This window comes from Plodia interpunctella, chromosome 3, assembly GCF_027563975.2.
Source record: "Plodia interpunctella isolate USDA-ARS_2022_Savannah chromosome 3, ilPloInte3.2, whole genome shotgun sequence".
In the NCBI taxonomy this organism is placed as follows: domain Eukaryota; kingdom Metazoa; phylum Arthropoda; class Insecta; order Lepidoptera; family Pyralidae; genus Plodia; species Plodia interpunctella.
The window spans coordinates 11,564,592-11,586,998 of NC_071296.1; the positions used below are offsets into that span (position 1 = coordinate 11,564,592).

The following is a 22,407-nucleotide window of genomic DNA, read 5'->3' on the forward strand; positions in this document are numbered from 1 at the left end:
GAATTTTCGAACCTGAAACGTCATCAGGAAAATTGATTTGAAAGCCAAACGTGTGCGGCTAGCCTTTAGAGAATAGATTTTCTTTAGTCATTGGACTAACTTTATTTTTTATCTGTATGCAAAATTGATTCCTTGACAGAAAGAAAGAAAACAACATCTCACAACCAACCACAAATTCTTGTGATGGTGGATTTGCTCGGATGTTTGAAAATCGTGTATTTACGTAATTCGCTCGCACAGAGACCACATTTAAATAGTCAGTGAAAGTTAAAAATTGAAGTATCTCTTTTGACGGTCATTGGACTGCATAGTTCTCTTAAAATATGTTAAAAAACAATCGTGACGTCACAATATATATCAGCTGAGGTTCAGTGCGAGGCTTAACGATAGTGATCAATATAAACAACGAAAGAAAATGGGAGGTGCGGTAAGCTCAGGACGAGACAATGATGAACTCATTGACAACTTGATGGGTAGCAATTATATCCGAACAAGGGCTGTGGAGCAGGTTTTCCGGGCGCTGGATCGTGCCGATTACATGACGCGCGATGCAAGGGACCAGGCGTACAAGGACTTAGCCTGGAGGAGCGGCCTTCTTCACATGTCCGCTCCTTGTATCTATAGGTAACAAAAACTTATTTTATTTGCCTACCTCCAAAAGCAGAGTTTTGTTATTATGTCTACGTAATTCATATTGCTCTTATACTATACAAATATCATTCGAATTGAATTTAGTGATTACTGTTGTGATGTATAGCTATTGTGAATCTAAGGCAAACAAACGACAAACAAAAGTTGACCTGTCTAAGTGTCTATGCTAAAAATAGATAGGATCTGATAAGAAGTTCAGTTTAACTAAGAAATTGTTTACTTATATGAAAACTTTCTATGGTTTGCCTGTACAGTAGACAATTTATTTATTTTTTATCACACACTAACCACCCATCCCAACTTCTCTCCGCTACATCTAAACTTTCCTCAGGAATCACATTATCTATTGGTGGAAACCACATTAAAATTTTTCAGTTTATTGTGATTGGCAGATGTGGCTGAGGACTTTGTTGTATAATATGTAAGGACATGTTTGTAAGTGTGATTGTTTCATTTTGCCAAAAAAACATCTGAATTTTTTATTAGAATGTAATTCACATTTTATGATAATTTATTTTATTTATAGCTTAATTTTGACAGCAGCAATTTAAATGGCCTTTCACTTTTCATGTCTAGGTATGGGCCCGAGGTTAATTGTCAATTATTGTTTGCAACAACAAATCTTTAGTAGGCCCCTACATAATAAACAGCTAAGACTTTGGCAACTTTTGAGGATGTATGTTTTTATTTTTTAAAATTAATGAACATAATATTATTAGTATAATAGAGCAAAAGTTACTATGTAAATGACAAAAATAATTGAATAGAACAGCCAATACTTTTGTGATTAGAATATTTAGTAGAAAGATGTTCATAAAGCAACTGTAGCATATGAGTAGCCATTAGCTGTTGTGTATTGGTGTACTCCATATTCTATACAAATGATACTAATTTATGTAAGTAATTTAAATTATGAAGTACTGAAATGTTTCATTTGATGCCTAAAATAGAGTCAATTGATTTAGATTTCAGGCAGTAATTTTGTGTTCTACAGTGAAGTAATGGAAAACCTGGAGCTGAAGCCAGGACTAACGTTCCTGAATGTGGGGTCCGGAACGGGTTACCTCAGCACGCTGGTGGGGCTCATCTTGGGTGCGCAGGGCATCAGCCATGGGGTGGAGATCCGCCCCTCGGTCGTGGAGTATGCCAACAAAAGACTTAGCGAGTTCATGGAAAACTCTGCTGCTGTGGATGAGTTCAACTTTTGTGAACCTAAATTTTATGTTGGTAAGTGTAATGATGATGTGGGTTTTCACTTGGCTTGACTTGCGTTTCTTAGATCACAATTTTGCTTGGGATATAAATATTTATTACTACTACTATTGATCTTTAAATCCTTAGCTGTTTACATAAATATATATAAAAATAACATTGCCTGTCAAAGGTCAATGACTTCAAGGTACCATATTATGCAACATCATACAATCTGGGTTTGCTGTGGTTTGTATGTTTCTTGTATTCATGTCGATTAATAATTGCATATCTACTAGGCCATCAGTAGAATAAAACCATAAAAAATAGAATGACATTGGACTTTATAGCCTGCAAAATAGGATTTATTATCTTCATTTGTTGGTTAATGTGAATATAAGTTTCCAACCCCACTGTACTTAAGTAGATAGTGTTAAGTTAACAGTACAAGAGAGATCTATTTTTGGTTATTATGTTTTATAACACACTTGCAGCTAATTAAACAAATGTTTGATCTTGAAGTTTGGCGATTTTATCTAATCTGTGAAGCTGAGAGAATATGTGGTATAGTTTTTAAGAATAAACTATCAATTTATTATACCTGTTACATAGTTAAATAATTACAAGAATAATAATTCATGACTATGTTGTTATAAACAGTATTAAGTCACATATTTATGTAATGCAATGAAAATAAATAAATAGGTTTTTTTTTTTAATTTGTATCCTACCAATGTTGTAACTTTTATCTTTCTACAGGGAACGCGCTGTGCCTGGCGCCGCTGTTGTCACCCTACGACCGCGTGTACTGCGGCGCCGGCTGCCCCGCTGAATACGAGAACTACTTCAAACAGCTCATTAAGGTTCCCTCTATACTTCTACCACATTTTTTTAAGACTTGAATAATATCTGACACCAGTTCGTATTAGCAATAAAAGAATCGTGACTAATTAGCTTTTGTAGCTATTGATTATTAAAACGGTGATGGTTTATTGGTACACAGTGAGTGTGTTTCTCAATCTGAATCAGAATCGACACCCTGATTACGGACACAAGTATTTGTTTACTAGGGAGCCCTAAAAACATATGTATATAATATTTATCATTTTTAGTTATTGAACGGAATTTGAGATTTGACTTTGGTTATATTTGGGTATGTCGTCAGGTCGGCGGGATCCTGGTGATGCCGCTGGAAGACAACCTGGTGCAGGTGCGGCGTGTGAGCGACCACGAGTGGACCTCGCGCACGGTGCTCAATGTCTCCTTCGCGACGCTCTCCGTGCCCACCAAGCAGGACGCTGCCAACCTCATCAAATTGGGTATTTAAGTTTTATATATACAGATTAGATCCGAATACCGCATTTTAGTTAAGTGAAATTTGTAAATGGCATATAATTTATATATTATGTAAATCGAATGAATGTTCATAAAGGTAATATTATATATATATACATACACATTATATGTACTACGTAACGCTTTGCTACGCTCCAGTGGATTTTTTAACCTGATATATAGTTGTTAATCTCTTCGCAATCGAAGTGGAAAGCAGAGTATGCGTATCGTCTAAAATGCTTCGCTATCGTCTAAAATGTGATTGCCGCGTTATTCATAATAAGTTGAAGTAAGCTATTAAGCTAAAGTAAGTTTTATCTCATTTGTCAATATCAAACATATACTTTAGCTTTTTTGTAAATAACAGTGTTGGTGTGTAATCTAATTCCACATTTACATTCAGCTTTCATATTCTTGTTCTCTCTCTCTTCTTCATTTATCAAATCGCAAGAATTACTGACGTCGATCTTGTCGAGGTTTCTGGTTCGACAGTTCGTTATGTCTGATCAGTATAAGTCATCACATGTTACCCGTTCAACTCCATAAGGTTCTGTAATTGTTTTTTATTACTCCACTCCCGTGTGCGCCGGGCAGCGGCAGTGACACGAGCACGAGCAGTGACAGCGCGAGTGACCTATTCACACACTCGTGCTGCCCACTGGGATGCTCACTCCCCTGCCCAATAGGGCCGAGTGTAAATGTGGCATTATATTTGGCGAGACATGTGATACGTAATATTTGCGTCGTCCAGACGAGCAGACGCCGGTGCGGCTGCAGCAGCTGGCGCGCGCGCGCGTGCGCTCGGCGATGCGCGCGGCGCTGGGGCGGCGGCACCCGGAGCTGCGCCGGGCGCCGCCGCGCGCTCCGCCCGCCAAGAAGTCCTGTCCGCGCAGGATCTGCATTCCCATCGACGACGAGAGCGACGTCGGTCAGTGTGCCCCTGTCTCTAGGCTACATCATCACGCTACAGATAGCAGCTTGAACATTTGTGCAAGAGCGAGCGACAAAGATATCGCGATTTAAAGACATTGCTATCTTTGCTTGATGTTTTTTTCGCTTTTAGATACTCAGTCTTGAATAATAAACATTTTATTTTTAACGAGAAGAAATTTTTCGAAAAATGCGATTAGCTGAATTTCTAGGTTGCATGTAATTTGAAATCGGTGTTTTGTATGTATAAACCTCGGGGAATAAACTATCTAAATAATATCGAAATCCGTTGAGTGGCTGAAAAGAAGAATGCTTAGACAAGGATGGACTGTTCTACTATGATGATGCAATGATTGGATCATGCTTATAATTTCCATTTGCAGAGGGTCTGGGCGTCCTCCACGACCTGTACCGCGACACGGGCGCGTCGGAGATGAACGCGCTGCTGAGTTTCATGCTGAGCATGGGCCACAACCGCGTCGCCGGCGCGCTGCGCTTCGACCGCAGCGACACCGACGACGACAGCGACCGCGCCGGCGACGACGACGGCGGAGGTATAGCTATTGTGGAGCTATACTGTCGATACTATGGATAATGTGTCTAACTATCGATAGTATTGCTCTGCAATATTATTTGTCAATATTGATTGTGCAAAACGATCAATACTGTAGATCTATTGTTTTTCTCAAACTATCGATAGTCTATCCAAACGCTATCGATAGTCGATAGTTACAGTAATGTGGGCTATGTACCGTTAGCAATGACGCAATGACGATTTCGAGCGTTATCCATATCTTCTTCTTCTTCACCTGCGCTTTCGAAGTCGGCAGTAGACTTAAGTTTTAAATAAAATTTTGACATAAATAAGTGACGTCATACATTTTAAAAAAATGTTAGTTTGCATATCGAGGTAATTATTGGGGGTAAATAGGTTCAAAATTATATTGTTTCGCTGCTATAGTCTGAATCGTTTGCGATTTCTGTTTTTATCGCCTTTTCTTGTCCATCCATGAGAAACGTCTGTGCGCAGGTACATAAAAATGGTTGGTAGTAATGTAGTTTTGTCATTACAGGTAGTCCCGACGTCGGGCTGGAAGGGTTGCCCCGCGCGGCCGAGCCCTCAGACCACGACTCCAACGACGACGCCGACGAGAGACCGCACCGCTGCGGACTGATCACGCTCGACTTCCGCGACATACTGGGCGACGGCGCCGGAGACACTGTGCGGGCCGAGGTCGAGAACGCACGAAACGAGGCTGAAAACGCACGAAATGAAGCTGAAAGCGCGCGAGATATACCAGAATGCGCACGAGCTGGCTTAGAAATTGATAAAAACGAGGTTGGAAACTTACGGAGCCAGACAGAAGACGTAGAACACGAGCTTAAAAACGCACCTGTGGTGGACAAGGAGCGACACGAGCCCGAGAAGCCCCAAGATGCGATGGAAACCACAGGAAATATGGTCGAAGGCACACAGAGTGAGGTCAAAATTGGAAAAAATGCTCTACAAGCTGCGGAGAGAACAAACGCTGAATCAGAAGCCGGTGGGGCCGTGGCTCCAGGCTCAGGTTCCTCGGAAGTGAGGAGGAGTGATTCGAGGAAGTCGAGGAAGAGTCCAGGAGAGAAGTCTGAAGAGAGACGGAGGAGGAGCTCGGAGGAGAAGGCGTTCTGGAGCAGCGTGGCGGGGGAGTGCAGCCGCCGGGGCTCCGCCGCCGGCGCGCGGGGACAGGTGCCCGCCGAGGTCGAGGTGGGTGATTTTACATTAATTTCCTGTTAGCTGTTGCTGTAGCAGCGAACATTATCTTGTTTTCATACGAACTTTCACCTCTATTGCAGGCCATAAGGAGTTGATTTTTGAATAAAACCAATTAATCATCATATATCATATCTAGTGTACGTTAACTTGTATATAAATAATACATAATGTAGCCTATGTTGGCTTTAGCCATAACCGCATTAAATTCCATCAAAATCGGTCCAAGTTTAAACATCAGTCGCTTAAGTTCTTCTTGACCTTATCCCACTCATGTGGGGTCGGCGCAGTATGTAAGCTCCTTCCATTTCGTTCTGTCATTTGCCATATCCATTGATACTCCTTTCCTGTTCACACTATCCTTGACACACTCCATCCATTTCTTCTCAGGTCTTCCTCTATTCCTGGAACCCTTTACTTGCAAATTTTATTTGCCTTATCGCATAGTCGCTTCCATGTTAGCAGACAATACACAGAGTATACACTACACATAACTTCAGAGCGACAGAAGAGAGGTGCTCAAGTAGTGTTTATGTTGTTTACCATAGAAGAAACAGCAACTAAAAGTTTTTAAGTCGTCAACATTAATGTCCTGTTGACTTTTAGAAATTGATGCGTTCCATATTACGCTAACATGTTCGTGAACAATTTCATTTTCCGATGTTCTAGATATACCTGGGCAAAACGAGTACAGCCGAAGCGGGCCCGTCCAATTGGGGCATGGAGTGGGAGGACGGCGCGGCGCTGCAGGGCTCCAGCGACGAGGAGCCGCGGCACAAGGACAGCGGCCTCGGCGAGGAGACCTCCCCGGACAACACCACCCCCACCAAGTCTGAGTCGGAGGAAGAAAATAGGGATAGCTTGTCTGATGACGTGGACGACGTCAGTGACACCGGAGCCGGTGAGTTGTCGCAACTGATCAAAGTGAAACGATTTTTTAATTTGCGTGTTCTCATTCAAAGTTGAAGAATTTATTCAGAAATTGGGCCTTACCAGTATTTTCACGTTACATTTTAAATTATAGACGCATATAGGATCTACTAGCATTTTGGAACGACGGACCACAAAGATATAAAGTCCGGGACTCAACACCTTGGAAATTAGTTAGATGATGTTGTCAAATGATAGGTGTTATAAGGTTAGAAGATACTAATTATTCACTGTTAGCAAAATATAAGTGCTATAATATGAATGAATTTATCTAGTTGTTTCAATAATAAAAATGCTGACTGTATGTACGTCCTATACACGTATTAAGAGTATTCGACCCAAAGTAAATTCAAGATTTGTGTTGTGTGAAACTGACTCAACGATTCTATGTATGATTCAAGATTTAAGCCAATCTGAAAAATATATAATTTTTCATCTCGACCTGACCGGAGATCAGACCTGTAGCAGTCCAGCGTAACAACCATTAGGCCACGGAGGTTGTCAAATCAATGTACTCCCACTGCAGGTCCTCAGTTGTCGTCGCAGTCGTCGGACAGCGACCCGGACGAGCGACAACGGCGCCGCAACAAGCGGCGCGCGGCGTCGGGCGGCGACGCGCGGCGCGTGCGTCTGTCGCTGCTCATGAAGCAGGGCGTCAAGGAGCTGCCTCTTCCGCCCGCTATGAAGAAGTACGTCAACTTGCAGCGCTGTTACCAGTTCTAAATGTCATTGTCGTTCCCCCTACAGGTAGCTTAGTCGAGAAGCCCCTTCTCCCGGCCACGATTTTATTCTTATTTGTGTGTCGATGCCATTTGTCAGCCGGATCAAGATGATCAAATCATGTCTTCCCGAAAATGAGACATGGTAGCCATAAATGAAGTCATTGGGGTATCTAATTTTTAGGAAGACAAGATTTGACCTGTTCTCGTTGTCAAATTTCGTCGACACGCAAATAAATAGTTACTCCTTGAAGTTTATTGATTCCCTTCCCTTCGGGCGTCTCTTCCAGTCTTATTATTTTGTGTACGAGAAAACACGCCTAGCGTGTAATTAAGGCGTGACACGCCAGTTGCGTACTGTTGCGTAAAATCTTTTACACCAATCGGCAAATTCGTGAAAATTCGGAGATTAAATTTTGAATAACGTCTTCCGGCAATCAATGCCTGCGTTTTGATTGCAAGTTAACATTAAAGTATGATGAATCCACAATGCTGATTTGAAAACGTATTAAACAGATTGCGCGCACGCACATCTTTGTTGAAACGAACGAGTTAACGTTTTGGAATTAAGAGGTTGTTATATGCATGTTAAACTTAAAATTTGAGAATGATTTGTTGATATTGTACGGAATTGAAAGATTTTCTTATGGAGATATGTATGATTAATAGCACTTTGTGTAAAATTGGCCCAAACCTTACACTCTTATAAAATACTTAATCAATTTTCCTGGTTTCTCCATGAGTAAATTTAGTTGCTAAAAAAAATGCTGATTTATGTTATTTTTCTTAAAATTTGAGTTGATAAAGAACTTGTCCAGAAATTGTAAAACCGATGTACTTAACCTAGATACAATTTTGAGGTTTATAATAAAGGACTCAAAAATAAGGCTCGAGTCTCTATTGACCCCTCAGTTCTCGCGCGGCCCGATCGGATTGCGATCCTACTGTTGTTAAATCTTCTTTATATGCTCTAACTAGGGTTAACAAAAATTTGTCGTTTTATAAAAGGACTTAAAATGATTAGAGTTGTTATTAAAAGGGTAAAAGATTTTATACTCGAGCTCTTTGCAAAATAACTCACACTAAGTCGTGTATGTCGTAATGTATTAAGAGTTCCTTGTGAGAGAAAGAAGCAATATTGCTTTATTTTATTATTTTAAAGTTGGTTATGTTTCACTACTCGTGTGACTTGAGACGGATAAGGCGAGTCAACTGAGCCCTTCAAGCATCTAAGTCGTTTGGTCTTAGAAAACTTAAAAGTGTACTACTAAAATTAGTCTTCAGTCTATATACAGTTTTATGACTCAAGACTAGACAGTCAAAAGTATAAATTCAAATTCAAATCATTTATTCAGAAATTAGACCTTCACAGGCATTTTTTCTCGTCAATTTTTATATTTATAGTTGTTTCTCACAAGCTACAAACTACTGGTTTATTTCATTTCTGACTTAACCATCGCGATACACCAATTCAAAGAAATCAAATGATAATTTTGAACATATGTTTTGCGACATTATATTCAAGATATTGTTATGATTAAAAAATTCATGATAGCAATTAAGTTTTTATCTGAATGCGTGAATGTATTCATATATTCTGAGTGATTGTTACAACCAATTGTAATGCCACATTGGGCTATAATACGCCGTAAGGCTGACGCCAGACGACCGATTTCTTTTTTTGGCATTTCCGGGCTTCCGACCCACGAAATATTAACTGTGCGACGTAAACGGTGCTCGTCTGGCGGCAGCCTTAGGCAATATCATGCATGACCGTCCTGCCAGGCAGCAAATGTTGACTTTGATGACGCGTAAACATAGTGCGTATTATAAATGGCGGCTCCTCCTGGTCATGCGCATGTGCGGTGACCGACGCAGGTTCAATACGTGCTGTATTTACGCGTCACGGAGCGGATCCTATTAGATGGCAAAAAATGCATTTCCCTTTGTAAGTTTAATTTAGTTGTCATATATTATATACTAAATTGCACCGCCACTTTTCGAAAATGTAACGTTCATTGAAAAGTGAGCTTTATAGCGTTCTCTCTAGATATACTCAATAATTACACTAAGTGGTGTAATAGTGTTCTGCTGATTTTTCGTTCATGTAAAGTATGTCTTTAGCGAACGCTCTAAAGCTCACATTTTTGTGAACATAATTTTTCCGGGTAGGAGTGGTCTTGTTTATTACTTTAAATGTTAGCACACTTCAGCACCGCTCCCACTCACAATGAAAAGTGGGCTTTAAAGCGTTCCCTGTAGACTTACTTTACAGTGACAGCAAATTAGCCGACTGCTCTCAGTCCGTCAGTTGTTAATGTAAAATATGTCTACGGAGGACGCTTTAAAGCTCATTTTTCAAAAAAAACTAAAAACTTTACAAGGCGGTCGTGCACAAAGTTGCCAGCGTCTCACTATGGGTTAATGAAGCCGATTCTCGACGTAGCGGCGTGATTGTAAGACTGCTCGGACTTTGTGTTTCACTCTAACACAAGTCACATTGTTTATAATTAATAATTATTATCCTTAGGAAACAAATGTAAAATATTTGTCTGTACACGTAGAACTAGAACCGTTAGATGAGTTATTATTCTATTTATATTTTGATGTAAATATATAATTTGTTTTTTTTTTCGCTCATAATTATATGATTTATTATGAAATATTTACTCGTCTTATTTACGAAGGTTCTTTTGTGGCGAACTATTCTAGTCATTATTACAATAAGCACAAGAGTTCATTGTACAGATTTACATATAGTTGTTAAACAAGGTAAGGTTGATGAGAAATGCTGTTAACTTATAAATATTTATAATCTCTTGGCTTTACAAAAGTCCCTAACATTACATATATATAAAGGTGAGTATTTACGCGGTGGGTGCTTAACTTATATATTTACACGCAAGGTACGGCTTCGGCGCGAGTGCGTATACAGTACTAATAGTAGTATATCATTATATTTATACATATTTATTACATTCTAGCCTCTGCGTCTCTTTGATAGTTCAAGGGAGTATCTATATCTTTCTCTGTTTAAGAGTCTACTTTTGTGTGAACTATTGTTCTCTTTTTCTCATTAGCGTTTGTACGTAGACATTGAAAACTATAGTTTTGTAATACAGGTCACATTTTGTCACAGTCTTGTCTCCAGCGCAATAAAAGCGGTATCCGCTGTAGGGTCGAGACGTTAGCACCATTTCCCGTTGAGGCCGTGCTGGTCCGCGGGGTAGAGGCGGTCGGCGGGCGGCGCGGCCAGGTCGGCGAGGCGACGCGGCGGACGCGGCGTGGCGCGGCTCCGGTCGGCGCCGTGCGAGCGCTTCACCGGCCGCTTGGGCTCCGGCAGCTCCGCGCTCTGCAGCGTCTCCGACTCGCTCCCGTTCGTCAGGGAATGCGCGCTGCGAGCCTTGTGAAGCGACAACCTTAAAGGCTTTCTAGGAGGCGTCGGCCTTGTCTTTTCTGCCGACCTTTCGTCGTTCTTCCTGTAATGGCTCAACCTCGTCGAACAGCTTTCCGACCCGTAATTTATCCTCGGAGTACTCCCGTACACGTCTCCGTTCGGATAATCCGAACATTCGGACTCGAATTCCGAAGACTTGGCGCTCCTCGAGTGCAGTCGGGAGCTTCTCCGACTGGACTTGTGCGCGTTCTCGAGCACTTTCCCGTCTATTCTTCGGTACATGTAATGTTTCTCCGACTCGAGCTGTACGTCCTCGGCGCTGTCGTTCTTCTTCATCTTCCTAAGACGCTGCGACCGCTTCAGCTGCTCGATGATCGAAAGAGTTTTCCTTTCGGCCCAGTTGGTTTTCTTTATACTCTCCTCTATCCGATCGGCCGCTTTCTTTATTTCGAAATGCTTCGGATCGCATGTCACGTTGCCTACACTGGAATGTCTCTCTGAATCCTTCAAATCCATATCGCTGTCCGATCGGAAGTATTCCTCTTTGGATCTGTTCATAATTTCTGATTTCAAGCGTTGTTTCTCAATGTGTCTTTGGTTCCGTTCGATCATGCGGATAGCGGCGTCGGTTTCGGCGCTGTAGTCTACGGCTCCGTGAATGCAGTGATGGGACAGGGAGTGCCTCATGCGGCCGGCCTTGTGCTCGAGGCTGTGGGAGCTGTGCGAGCGGAGGTGAGGCGCGGGGGAGGCGCGGGGGGAGGCGGCCGCGCGGGAGGAGGCGCCCGAGGCGTTGGAGCGCGGCCTCATGAGCGGCAGGTTGGCCTCGGCGCCGTCCAGCCCGGGCAGCTTCGCCACGATGGCCGTGATGTCGGGCCCCTTCTGGAACACTTGCACCTCGGACTTGGGACTTCTGCAACTGGACTGCGGCTCCGACGTGATGTTGATGTTGGTGACGTTTTTCTTAGTTTTATTGACGGTTATACAGCTGTCGTTGCTGCTGGTTGCCTGCACCTGAAAAAGGGTACATTGAAATTAATAACATCATGGATGAGACATACAGTTCCTTGCGATTGTTTCCTTATCCATCCGTAGGATAGATTGTTGCCCCGCAGTGGGGACAGTTAAATGGCTGAACATGACGATGACCTTGCAGGGTAGCTTGATATGAGTGTACCTGTGTGTGCCGCGCCAGCAGCTCCGCGACCTGCTCCTCCAGGTACGAGATGCGGTGTGTGAGCCGCGTGTTGTCCGACCGCAAGCTCTCCTTGGCCTTCTCTGTCTCCTCGGAGGCTGTGCGCAACGCGTTCAGTTCTGCCCGCAGTGATATCGCCTCGTTCTGAAATCGTTTTATTACACTTATAGAAACGGTGACTAAAGCTGAATCAAATTTCCTTATGGCGCCTCTTAACAGTACTTTTTTATAGTTCTGTTTTTGTAGAAAGATATTGTTTGTTAGTATGCTTTCTGGCTTATACTATTTAGCGTTCTCCTGATAGCCTAAAGCAGTTGTGTATAAAAAGAAAATGAAAAATCAGAAACAATGACTAATCGGTGTAAAAGTTTCTCTCATCTTCTTGTGTTCTCGGTTCCATACGGACTGTGACGCAGCGAACAGTGTAAAAATTAAATCTTAGCATTATGATGATTCGACTGTGATTCCGGCCTAATGTCAACTCATCTTTGGAAATGCTATTATTGCCTATCACCTCCCAAGACATGTTTCTATCATCAGTGACCTGTGTAAAAGTATTCTGGTGTATTGAATGTTGATTGGTCGGTTGCTGGTGTCCGTTGGTCAGGAGCTGCCCAGTGGTCTGCTGTGTTCGTAGCAACACCAGCCGCGCCGCCCCGGCCCCGCTCGCCCGCTGGAGCTCCTCCACGCTGCGACACGACACCACGCTCGTGCCGTTCACTTCTAGCAATCTGGAATAAATAAATAAATAAATATAAATATATTGGGACAAATCACACAGATTGAGCTAGTCCCAAAGTAAGTTCGAGACTTGTGTTATGGGATACTAACTCAACGATACTATATTTTATAATAAATACATATATAAATAAACATCCAAGACCCGGGCCAATCAGAAAAAGATCGTTTTCCATCATGACCCGACCGGGGATCGAACCCGGGACCTCTCGGTTCAGTGGCAAGAACCTTACCACTGCGCCACCGAGGTTGGAAATGCAAACATTTGAATATTTTGATTTTTTTTTCATGATATAAGTACTTTACAGGAAATGAACTGACTTGTCTTTAACTCCATACTAATATTATAAATGCGAAAGTCTGTCACGCTGTCAAGGCTTACGCTGGGCCGATTTTGATTAGTTAAACGGTTAATCTACTTTTTGTAGTAGTGGAAACGTGGGTGCAAAAATAATAAATGAAATAAATACACAACTTTGAATTAACCACACCAAACGAACTCGTTACAAAAGCAATTAGTTTGCTGTGTGCACTATGCAGTCAAACAAGGAAGCGTGCCATTTGCCCCCAGTGCATAAATCGTACAATCCTATACTGCGTTCGAAGACGGGGCGCGGCGTCATCACATTCCTCTACTTACAGAGAATCCCAACCCTTTCCTCTTATCTATGAAGATGCGTTAACGCTTCCTTACGATGTATAAATAGTTGGCAATTTTATTCCTTCCTCTCACCATTTATTCGCGTAATTTGTAAGCAGTGTCTAACAACATCGAGTGGATGTTTTATCGTATCTTATGCCGCAAAGTCATTATTTGAAAACAATATCGAAGTTCGAAAATAATAAAATAATAGCCGCGCTAAATCACGAGATCGATTGACATCGACATCGCAAGATTGTAGACAATGTTTTAAAAAACTCTAAACATTATTGGCTATAAAATTTGTATTCAAAGATTGATAAAAAAGACTGATGCCTAGTCTCACACGGGGAAGACGGAACCAGCAAGGACTACAACTTGTAATTACTACGCTTTTATTTACCCTGTACCCTGTGGCATCAATCGAAAGGGTCGATCTTAACTCATAAGTCTATGGTAGCTTTTCAATGCAAATTAAATATATTAAAATAGTTTATTCTACTTCTTTATGTACTTATATTCGTATTAGCACAACACATGTATCAAAGATAACAAAAATTATAGTTTCGTTGGCAGGAGTACCTACCTACTTACGAATGATTTACACATAGGTAAGTAGGTACATCGTTAGTTAGGGCCATAAAAGTATAGTTAAGTGGAAGTCTTCGAGTGATTTGTTTATGTCTCGTCCCACAGGTGAGAACAAAAATGCCAGCTGGTCCCTAGAGATAAATATCTTATTTCTCATTTAGAAGAGTAAGTACAAATTGCATTTCACAACTGTGAATGATGTTTTTGATGCAACCAAGACGCAAAATGTTCTGCGTACTCTCAGACTAACTGGTGTCGTTAGAATCAAATGTCTTATCGGTAAATGCCTTGTCATAATATTCACGAGAAACGAATATATCTCTAAATGGTCATACACTCACTCGTAGACAAAAGAACTCGGTGTTTTGTTTGACAGCAAAGTTTCATTTTATGAAGATTACTTGATTGAGCGGTGTTCAGGGTTACCCGGTTTATATGCAGAATAAATAAAAACCAATAATACCGAATCCTTCGTCAACTATAGTATCATCTTGTTGTGGTTTGTGTTTCAACAATATTCACAGTGATGGAATTGTAGGAATGTAAACACGTTGTTAATTTTCACCTATCGTTATGAGTCAGATACCGGACAGATTACGGGTACCTTTTAAGAATTTTCTAAAATATTTGTTGCTATGGAGATTACCACAAATATTTTATAAAAGACTTAATAATATTTTATAAAAGACTAAAATTCTTAAAAGATTCCTAAAGGACCACCCAACAGTGTAAAAAATAGCTAACGCATAAGGTATCTAATAAGAGCAGCTGGTCTTATTGGAGGTTCCTATCATAAGATAGAGATTATATGACCCGTCATCGATACCATCAAATACCTCGGTCTTTCACCCGAATGTGCAGCGACCTCAGGCGCAGAGATGTTCACTCAGATAAAATCATACTTACATCGTCTGTATAATGCGTGCACATACACTTTAGATGTTGGGCATTAAGTTGTGTAAATCGGGCGCTTCTTTGCGGCCAGATACATTGTTGCGTCGTTCGCCGCGGTCACGATCAAGATTTTATTGGCATTTACTTACTAGAAAGCCATAAACGTCCCTCATTCCACTGTGATCCATCGACTAGGATTCGCTGCATTAGATCAAAGTGAAAAATGAGCAACTCTATGTAAACATAAGTATAGAGCATGTACATTAGGTACCTATATGTACGTTAGTTATGTAATATAGATCTATGGTATAAAGGCTTTTTTCTTCGATTGCTAAAAGGCGTAGACCACGTATTCAGTTAGACTATGAAAAAGATGATGATAAAAAGCAAGACGTTTGCATAAACAGCCGAAAGACTAACAAATTATTTATTAATGCAATAATTTGCAGCGCGAAAGTTTAAAGTTAGACTAACAAATGTTGGAAGAGGAAAGAAGAGGTCTTTATCCGGCCCATACCTGTCCCCAGTTTTGAGCGCCACGTTGTCTCCGGGCCAGTCGATCACGAGCCCGGCGCCGCGGGGGGCTGCGCCCCACGAGCCCTCGCGCACCTCCGCCACCACCAGGATTGCGTTGCCGCCGCATTCGCGCACCGTACTGTGGATAATATTCATGATTAATAATAGAAGGACAGGCAGACAACAAAGTTATCGGATCTAGTAAGGATTTCACTTTCTTCGGAGTAAACCCATCTTTGGACTTAAACAGTTAGAATAAAGTTTCAAAAATTCCGGCGGAAAGAACTTTAAATTTTGAGGTCCTTTGTTGTCAGTTACCCTGCTACATAAATATGCTGTGGTTTAAGTAATTTAAGTAGTTACATAGAGTTAAATATCATAAAAGCAAATCTCCGCGATCTGGCAGTAAATAAGGCCTAATCCTCCCGACAGGAAGGGCGCACTTACACTACATTTCACGTAGCGCTGACCGCAGCGCGGGCGCAGGTTCCCACGGCGAGCGTGAGCTCGGGAATTGTACCAGAACCTACATCTTGTTTACTTGCTAGCTGAGAATACGCTTGGTTTTATAGTGCTTTATTCAAAAACATTACTTGCTGCAGATAATATACGTTTCGATTGCAGCCACATGTTAGTCCAGGTTTTAAGTTTTCCCTTGCCTTTTGATTTTATTTTTACAGTTGTACAAAGAATTCTTTACATGTTCACCCACCAAGACTTACAACTGAACTTTTGGAAAAAACGTAAATGCTTATTAAGTAAGTATATTTAATATATAATACTTAACATTATGGTTTAATGTATGTGACTATGTTTCGGGCCGGTTACGACGATTCGTCGTCACCGGGCGACTGGTCGTTGTAATACGGTTTCAAAAAGGTCCGAAAAATAAGGTACGTGCGCGTTTAATACCTGTTGTATATTTAATGAATAATGAAACGTGAGTTAAAGTAAACGCTTATTTATTGTTTGCGTTCCGACTCGATTTCCAAGTTATCATCATTTAGAGAAATGTAATGATAACAATTTTCCTTCATTCAGCAAATACTGGGAAAGTAAAGTGTACTAACGACAAGCGATATCGTGATTGTTTTCACAGAATTAGTTGCTGTACCTACAGTACAAATTTATTTCTGCACTTCTATTCATGAAACAATATTGAAGCTATGAATAGAATCAGAGATTCTTTAATATCAGTTGTATTTTGTACAGTCGACAACACATTAATACACCCAAAATCATTACTAGCGCCGCATGCATGCAGACTAACTTGACTTGCAGTTGAATGCATACGCGATCCATTTGAAGGACTCCTGAGGATAATGTCTAAGCCATAGTCTAAGCGTCAATTGCACCAGTCAACTTTGACATTAAACTTTACCTGCGCGTCCACCTGGTTACATAAAATGGCGAACGTTGCGTTGTTGTGCGCAGGTTAAAGTTTACATCAAAATTGACTGGTGCAAGTGAAGCTAAGTATGAAACCACTATGCCCGTGTAAACAAGCCTTTAGAAGTCGTCTCGTTTTCACGCCGCTGCTAATGCGAGTATGATAGGTTTGGAATATAGTGTATTATACTTTAACTGTGGCTAGATGCCGGCGGCCGCTAAGTGACGCCGCTAATGCCCTAATGACGGGGCCGACACGCGATCCAGCTAGAACATGTAGAGTAATGGCCTTATATAGAGATACTATTGGAGTAAGAAGTATTACGAAATACGTAATAACAATAAATAAACAATTGTTTGGCCGGCGCATTTGCACCGGTTCGTAACATGCCGAAGACCGTATGAAGTAGAGAAGAAAAAATAAGAAAAGCCGATGAGCAACTGCGTAAACGCTCAGATGAGAGAGAGAGAGGATATTTATACCTAAAACTTAGTAATTTCATTCACAAATTGGAAGAATTTTGATAGTAAGTATTATCTACACGAGTAGAGATAATAGGTACTCATCATGAAACAATAGTATCTCAGTCAGAGTCCACAACGGATCGAGTGGAAGGATCTTATGTAGACGTAGAAGTTAGGATAAGATCTACAAAGGTATGTTACCGCCAGAGTACGGTAAACAGCTCAGAGTGCGGCCCAAAATCATCGCAATAGTAGCTTTTACCGCGTCGCCGCATGAAGGTCCACGTGGGGTAACTTGACATGTAGTTGACTGTACATATTTTCTAGCGATATTATCTGCGTGGCAGAGCATTAATATTTACATCTAGCTCGTGATATACGGCTGTTTATGTTGGCTTGTTATGGTTTTACATTAGCATAGCGATGAATGTCGACCGTGCGATGTGGAGGCGAAAACAGTAGGAAAGAGGACCCTGGGCTCCGACGTTCAATGGCTGAGGAACCGGAGCATTGTATTTCCAACAAATGTACAGATAGTTACTTTGTTTTTTTTTCTATTTTGTTTAATTTGCATATGTATTTCTGGTCGAGCTCTAAGGTCGTTGATGTCCTAGGAAGGGGATAAGTTACTAAAGCAAAAATAATTCTATCTACACATAGAATAATTTCTATGTGTAGATATTTATTTTTTTGCTTATTAAAGCAAAAATAATTCTATCTACACACTTTATCACACTAATTATTAAAGCAAAAATAATTCTATCTACACATAGAATAATTTCTATGTGTAGATATTTATTTTTTTTGCTTATTAAAGCAAAAATAATTCTATCTACACACTTTATCACACTAATTATTAAAGCAAAAATAATTCTATCTGCACATAGAATAATTTCTATGTGTAGATATTTATTTTTTTTGCTTATTAAAGCAAAAATAATTCTATCTACACACTTTATCACACTAATTATTAAAGCAAAAATAATTCTATCTACACATAGAATAATTTCTATGTGTAGATATTTATTTTTTTTGCTTATTAAAGCAAAAATAATTCTATCTACACACTTTATCACACTAATTATTAAAGATATAGAATATAGAAATTATTCTACGTGTAGATAGAATTATTTTTGCTTTAGTAACTGTCTCGTCTGACAGGTGTTTTCTTCCTTCAATATCGTTAGAAAACCTGTGTGTGTGTTTTTTGTGGTATAATATTCTTGTAAAAACAGAAATATCTTGATTTAAACATAAATAGTGCCTCTGGATTTTGCCAGCTCATATCTACAGAACCTTTAGATAAAAGACATTTCCCAGAGACAACCTCCGTGGCTGGTGGTCACCTTGCCGGTCTGCTACACTGGAGGTCCCGGATTCGAACCCGGTCAGGTCAACATGGAAAATGATATTTTTCAGATTGACCTGGGTCTGGATGTTTATCTATATATGTATATATTATAGAATATAACATCATTGAGTTAGTATCCCATAACACAAGTTTCGAACTTACTTTAGGGCTAACTCTTCTGTGTGATTTGTTCCTATATATTTATTTATTTAATTTAATAACACGAGCTGTGCATCGATCGATCACACTGGTACGGTAAGGGGGATTTATTGAGATCTGCCATTTATTTATGAAAACCACCGGCCGCTAGCTTACTGGGAGTTGTTATCTGTGCGATTTATTACGCAGCTGTTTATATTTTTTGTTACATTTTGTAAGACGGAAAATGTGACGAGATACGAAAGATAGATAAATGTAAATGAGACGGCCGAAGATGGAGTTGGTATGTATTGGTAGGTACTATACAAAAAGTACAAAAATATGTTTCGAAAAAGAAAGTGGACTTCTTCTAAAGGGGACTACTTTCCATTCAATTTCCTTCTTCCAAATATTCCACTATATTATTCAACTAATAATCCATTGAAGGTCCGTATGATAGTTTCTCCTCATAAGTATTTCGAATTAATGATCTTTAACATTATAAATTCTAGTGTATTCATTTTTTGTTACCTACAAGCTATTAAATCAAACTGCATCATAATTGTAATATTAGTTGATTTTATTGCTTCATGACGGCTGTGGACCCGAGATCAGTCTCCATAAAAGAATATTGCCCCACATATCGTCGTGTCCAGCATTAATACCAGATAAATGTGCTTCTGAGAAAATTCATCGCAGTTTACTGTGTTTTTACTGGCGTCTGTTGTGATTACTTGTGATCTATGTTACGAAATACTTAGTATACTTAGTTATCGGCTGTTTCATCATAGAGATGCTTAAGATTTATCTTTTTATTTCATTTATCGAGAATCTTGTTTATGGTTAAGACTGGGACGTGAAAAACTCTGTTTAGTTTTGTATTTAAGAGTTAGTGCTCAAATAGGAAGCATGCGCATTTAATTTCGTGTCACATTAGGTTTTTGTGAAGATGATAATGACACACATTATACACATAAGAATACTGGTGGGAAATTAGTGTATTTGTCTGTGTTATATGTAATATTTTTATCTTACCATAAACTTTGAGCACGTGGCTTGTAGACGATAATACGTAGTGAGTTCCTTTTAATAAAATAAAAAAATAATTTAACTTCGTGAAATACCAGTTTTAAGTAAATTTTTGACGTCAATATTTGTAGTACATCATCCTAATTTGAATAAAGAATTTGGAATTTGACCACTTTTGACCGCACTTTCACTGAGCATCTTGAAACACAAAGCATTCCCACAGATGGTGAGACCAAAAGTGCCCAAGCTAGCAAGTTATTCCCAGTGAATCGTACAATGTAATATTACATTGCATTAATTATTTTCTAAATGAATTGCTTGCGTTATGCTTGTCAACAGCTAAGATGTACGTGCGAACTAAATTGAATGTTACTATCCCAAAAGTTTGGCAAGAGTCCATATATTTTCAGAAGTTGGGCAAGCTGTCTATTCTGTATACTTTTCCGAAAATGTAATGCTATTGTTTGTACACCATGTTGCGAATACGTCATCGCGTTTGGATCATTTAATTACTGTATAAATTACTTTATTATAACAAGGTTGTTCAATCTAAATCTTGTTCTTATGTAATACTAGCGCTCTGTCCCGGCTTTGCTCGTGTATAACCATAATAAACCTCCTGAAGGTTTCGTCTATTTCTATGCCCAATTTTAATGTGATAATTAACGTAAATCGTAACGTTACGATGCAATATCTAGTATACATTTTTGATCGGTTGACTAGTCCAATTGGAAATAGTGTTCTAAACTACCGCGTTGTCAGTAGTATTTCGGTATATATACTCATATTTTCAATATGTTTTAGAACAATACCTACCCAATGCCTAAAAATGCGTTTAATTCACCTCTTGTTTTTTACATATTTCGTGAAATAAAGTATGTATAAATAAATAATAGACAAACACGACCAGGCGAATGTTTCCCCAAACGAACTGATATCTAGAAAAGAAGATAATGATCTCCAAAGTTTTAATCATACGCAAACGAGCCACACATAAAATTATGATGCAACTGCAATTACTTTGAGAATTCGACAGGTCACAGACAATGTAGAAAATGAGCTGGAGAGCCATAAAGTTGACGAGACCGTGTTAGAGCAGTTTATTGTGATGATGTGACTGTGTGTCTGTCTGTGTGGGAATGTGTCAGAGGATGACAAATCACCATTCGCTAATTACAATAATGTTTATCTTGATTTTCTCGTTTTGTGTTTTTCCTTTTCATTTGAATTTTTTTTTACAACCTTCGTAAATGTCGTAAGCATTAGATGGCCGGTTACCGCTTTGTAAATGCCAAAGCATAAAATTAAGATATCTGGTTGTAATAAAATCTAGACATTATGTTTCTTGATGCATCACTTTATAGCTTTGCTTGTTCAAGTATGAAAGTTACACCTGGATAAACTTTCACAAGCTTGCGTTTAATTTTTTGTGAGTTTTATATTTTTATCGTTATTAGGAAATACTAGACTATTAAAGAATATAGGTATATAATTTGACGTTAGTATTTACTGTTAGTTAATTAAGTTAATTTAGCAACGCCATGGCAATTCATAATTCTTTATTCAATTTAGGATGATATACATCCACTTATTGACGTAAAAAAATTACTTAAACTAATTCTACAGCCTTTTCTCCAAGGACGTCAATTAACAAATATAGGTCTTATACAGAGCCCTAAACTTTACTTTGCTTACTTGACTAGAAAACTAAACAATATACTCGTATTACACGCGGAAATGCTCTCGCAATTCACAGCTGATTCCGAGTCGAGTAGCATTAGCTCCCATCCCCCGATGAAATATATTTACAGCCTTTAAGCTGGTGTTTACGACTCCATTCAGTCTGCATGTCGCCGGCGCTAGGGGTGTGCCATTGTATACACTTTAAAAACTCAATTTAATCAAATATACCCAATGTTATGTATTTAAATGGAGTGTTTTCCTGTTCACACCATCAGAGAATATTTTCTCAGTGATCTAGTTAGACTATATGCCTTTTCATTGCACGTCCATTTGTAAATCTGGCCAAATACATAGCACCTAAGTATATTCTAATGTTTTATTACTCAGAACTCACCGCTATCTTCCATTCTGACACTAGGTTTTTATAGGGTTAGTGATCTGTCGGTCTATCGGCTGATTGTCAAAAATACACATGAGGTCCAACAGAAATATAAACTTCAGAATTGTGACAACCGTGTCATGATCACAAATTTAAGCCCAAAAAGTTTCAAAACACTATATAATTTCTTGAGCGACACACGATAGCGCGTTCTAAAACTAAATATCGCCATCTAGTGACATAAATATTCAATTTTAATATTGGCGATTAAACAGCTAGCATTGACTTGTTTCGAATTCAGAATCAGTTGGCTGCCTTATCAGCCCTTACTTCTGAATAAATAAGCCCAAGTAAGTACCAGTGGATTTAGACCTTAAGGTTTAACAGCTTATTTAACGGAAATCTGTGAAGATCCAAGATAACGACGCACAAATAGTCGGTAATTGTTACATTTGTTACGACACCGCCATTGTCCGGGGGGCGGGGCGGGGCGGCT

General features: G+C 39.6%; 2 protein-coding genes across 2 annotated transcripts in view; one reads left to right on the forward strand and one right to left on the reverse strand.

The window, feature by feature from the left end:
- Positions 1-71: 71 nt before the first annotated feature.
- On the forward strand, positions 72-10,174 carry LOC128683808 (uncharacterized). The gene is made up of 9 exons (XM_053769767.2): positions 72-624; positions 1,646-1,878; positions 2,602-2,705; positions 3,008-3,161; positions 3,929-4,105; positions 4,491-4,661; positions 5,181-5,854; positions 6,530-6,761; positions 7,317-10,174. Exons 1-9 carry the CDS (start codon positions 416-418, stop codon positions 7,511-7,513), a joined length of 2,151 nt encoding a protein of 716 aa, XP_053625742.1. The 5' UTR covers positions 72-415; the 3' UTR covers positions 7,514-10,174.
- Positions 10,175-10,330: 156 nt separating this feature from the next.
- sprt (sprite) overlaps positions 10,331-22,407 on the reverse strand; it is a 63,371-nt gene continuing 51,294 nt past the window's right edge. Inside the window, exons 8-11 of the mRNA XM_053769766.1 lie at positions 15,479-15,616; positions 12,643-12,829; positions 12,081-12,242; positions 10,331-11,917 (exon numbers count right to left, since the gene is read on the reverse strand). Coding sequence (XP_053625741.1) covers positions 10,697-11,917; positions 12,081-12,242; positions 12,643-12,829; positions 15,479-15,616 — 1,708 coding nt within the window. The 3' untranslated portion in view covers positions 10,331-10,696. The remainder of the gene's footprint in view (positions 11,918-12,080; positions 12,243-12,642; positions 12,830-15,478; positions 15,617-22,407) is intronic.